At 38.5% G+C, this 2807-nt stretch overlaps 1 protein-coding gene across 1 annotated transcript; it reads right to left on the bottom strand.

Annotated features, from left to right (window-relative positions):
- Positions 1–2198: 2198 nt before the first annotated feature.
- LOC104502088 (chromosome unknown open reading frame, human C8orf22) lies at positions 2199–2478 on the bottom strand (the record flags this gene model as incomplete). The annotated part of the gene is made up of 2 exons (XM_010146010.1): positions 2199–2298; positions 2389–2478. Coding segments are annotated over 2 exons (190 nt in total), but the record flags the coding sequence as incomplete, so codon positions are not given.
- Positions 2479–2807: the final 329 nt, after the last annotated feature.

Genomic DNA, 2807 nt, shown 5'->3' with positions numbered 1-2807 from the left:
AATCCTGTATTTCTGAAGTACAGTAAGGGCTACAGCATTTCTTTCTTTCTGGCTCTGAGCATCTTCCAAGAAAGATACAATCACCTTCTTGCAACTAGCGAGTCTCTTTCCTTTCCATGATGTTGGAGAAAGACCCCAACATCTTTTTCTACTAGCTTACATTCTACCATTCCTTTTTCACCTCACATTAAAGTGACTAAAGGAAGAATGTGACACAAAGACTTCTGCGGGAATTTAAAATTTTACTAATACTTTCTATACAAAAAGGGCATCCCCAAAAAACAAACCAAAACCAACCCACCAACCACACCACAAGCAACTCTGAATACCAGTTTGTTATTAAAGGCCAAAAATAATTCAGACCAAATATTGATTATAGCTTTATTAATAAAAAACTTAGTATAAAAATAGAGCAGTTCATTCTGTACACTTAAAGGAAGAAGATGAAACTACACAATAACAGTAAAGTAAGATGCATCAATGAGTCAATTTAAAGACTCCTGACACTGTTTCCAGAGTTGTGTTTTCTGTTGTCATGTGGTGTGCATTTATTGTCCCCTCCAAAACAGTAAACTTCCTGAAGCAGCTGCTCCATACGCTTTGGAGTTACACATAACCATGACAACCATCAACCTCTACTGAAACATGCTGGCTACATTAATGTTCACTAGTATCAGTTCATCCAGTGATAAACAAAGGTTGAGTGATAGTACATCAAAAGTTACACAGAAAATTCACAGAAGTTGTATCACCCAGACAAATACTTGTTATTTACTATGACCTCTGATGCACATCAGCCATACCCAGTAAAATAAACAATCTGACATACCGCTTTGCAATGCTTAAGACCAAATGAATTTATGGTACGGTATCTTTCAGAGCATGTATCATCACAATGAAGGCAGACGTGGCTCATAACATTAACGCGATTACTTTGAGCTGAACACTGGCAGACCTGCACATCACTAAGCTGACGACAGCAGTGAGTACTGGTAGGATTAGGCACTTGAGAACAAGTAGCTTAAAGGGCTAGGGAAGCCAGTGAGGGTAATCTAAAACAGTATCAACTCTGCTTATGGTTGCTCTTCTGTTTGGAAGTTGTCCATGTCCGTTAGGATTACTGGTTTCTTGTCTCTCTCTTCTATTCCATCCTCATATATCAATATGCATAGACATGAGTGAGAGCCATACCCGGATATTTGAGGTTGGGATCTATGCCCCATGCTAGAACTAAGAGACCAGACTAATTACTGTTTCTTCATGTAATCAGGCTTTCTAAAAGCAAAGCTATTAACAAGCATTCTTGTAAACTTACTCCCTGTAACTGGTACACAAATACTTGACAGAGAACACATACCATTTAAATAGTTCAGAGTGGGACTGAATCTTGTTTACAACAATGACAGCTGATATCTTAAAGGTACAACTTAAGAGTATTACCTATTGCAAAGTCATTCAATACATGTGCTTCTCCTAAACCTACAATATCTTACTTTTACTGGTATTTTTCTTTAAGTACCCAAGTCAGTCATCAGGATATTTAGTCCTGGTAGCTTCTATTAGAGCGATACTTTGAATTACAGCAACTCTGTAATGAACAAGGTAGGCCGCGGCCATGTCCATTAAGCAATATAATTTAAGTGACTGACAAGTATTTTGAAAATACACATTTCCACTCTCCTAAAGGTTTTGTTTTCTTCTTGCAGCTGAAGCCAGACATTAGGAAGATCCCAAGCCTCTTGGAAAAACAAGTCTGTACGTAGTATCTCAGCCAGTAAAGCCAGCACGCTGTCTGTTCAACTGTTGGTACTGCAGAAATACACGTAAAAGTTGTGAGTAGAATTATCACTATATTTTCCTCAAAGATATTTACCTGCGTTCACATCAGCTTTTTAACATAAGAAAGATGGGAAAACTGCATAGAAGGGCATGCAAGTGCTACAGGTAGAGGATTAAATAAAAAAACACTATAAATGTAGAACAGTAATAGTCACTAGCATCTGCTTAATATGAAGTAGCATGAGTTCATTCATTAAAATGAAAACATGGGAAGCTTCTGTAGCTGTACATTTACATGACCCTTTAAGTCATCGGTATAGAAATGCACCTCCCAGACTGACCACTTGTTTAGTAACACTTTTAACAGGAGCAAAGTGGAATGATTACATTATCCCCATCATTGTAAAAACAGGACGCACCTGCTTGCTGATAGCGTTTTTCTGCCAACAGTTGGTGGAGATGGTTCACTATGGAAGAAGCTTTTTATCCACCAGCATTTATCAACGAACTCGGGTAATCCTGCCAAAGGGAGGAAGCCCACACCGTTAGACACTGTCTGAATAACAAACAGGAACAAAGCGGAGACTGTTTGAAAGAAGGGAACAATACCATGAAATGTTTTGTCCTGGTCTGCAACGTTTACAGCATCTGAACAGCAGGAGGAGCTGGAAGAAACACTGCATTCCGAGTTCTGTCTTGCTGTTCAGGGGAAACAGAGACACACACAATAAGAAAAAGATGCTTCAAAAGAGTACACTATTTCTACGTCAAGAATTTTTCAGACCTGCTGCTATCCTGGAGGAAACGATCTAGAAGATAAGTTTCCTTAGCTACAAAGTGTAACTTCTATATTATATACACCATACTACTGCAGCTGTTTCATTTAAAAACTTTTGTAAGTTGATCTTCACTTCAAAGCACACCGAGATCTGCTCTCACAACTTTCACTGAAATTAGTGACAAATCTGATGATCACGTACACACTACTACCAAAACAAGCGAGTCTATTCAAGGCCAAAGAAACCTCA

This window comes from Buceros rhinoceros, unplaced genomic scaffold (genome assembly GCF_000710305.1).
Source record: "Buceros rhinoceros silvestris isolate BGI_N320 unplaced genomic scaffold, ASM71030v1 scaffold48061, whole genome shotgun sequence".
NCBI classification, from domain to species: domain Eukaryota; kingdom Metazoa; phylum Chordata; class Aves; order Bucerotiformes; family Bucerotidae; genus Buceros; species Buceros rhinoceros.
This window is presented reverse-complemented; position numbering and strand designations above follow the sequence as displayed.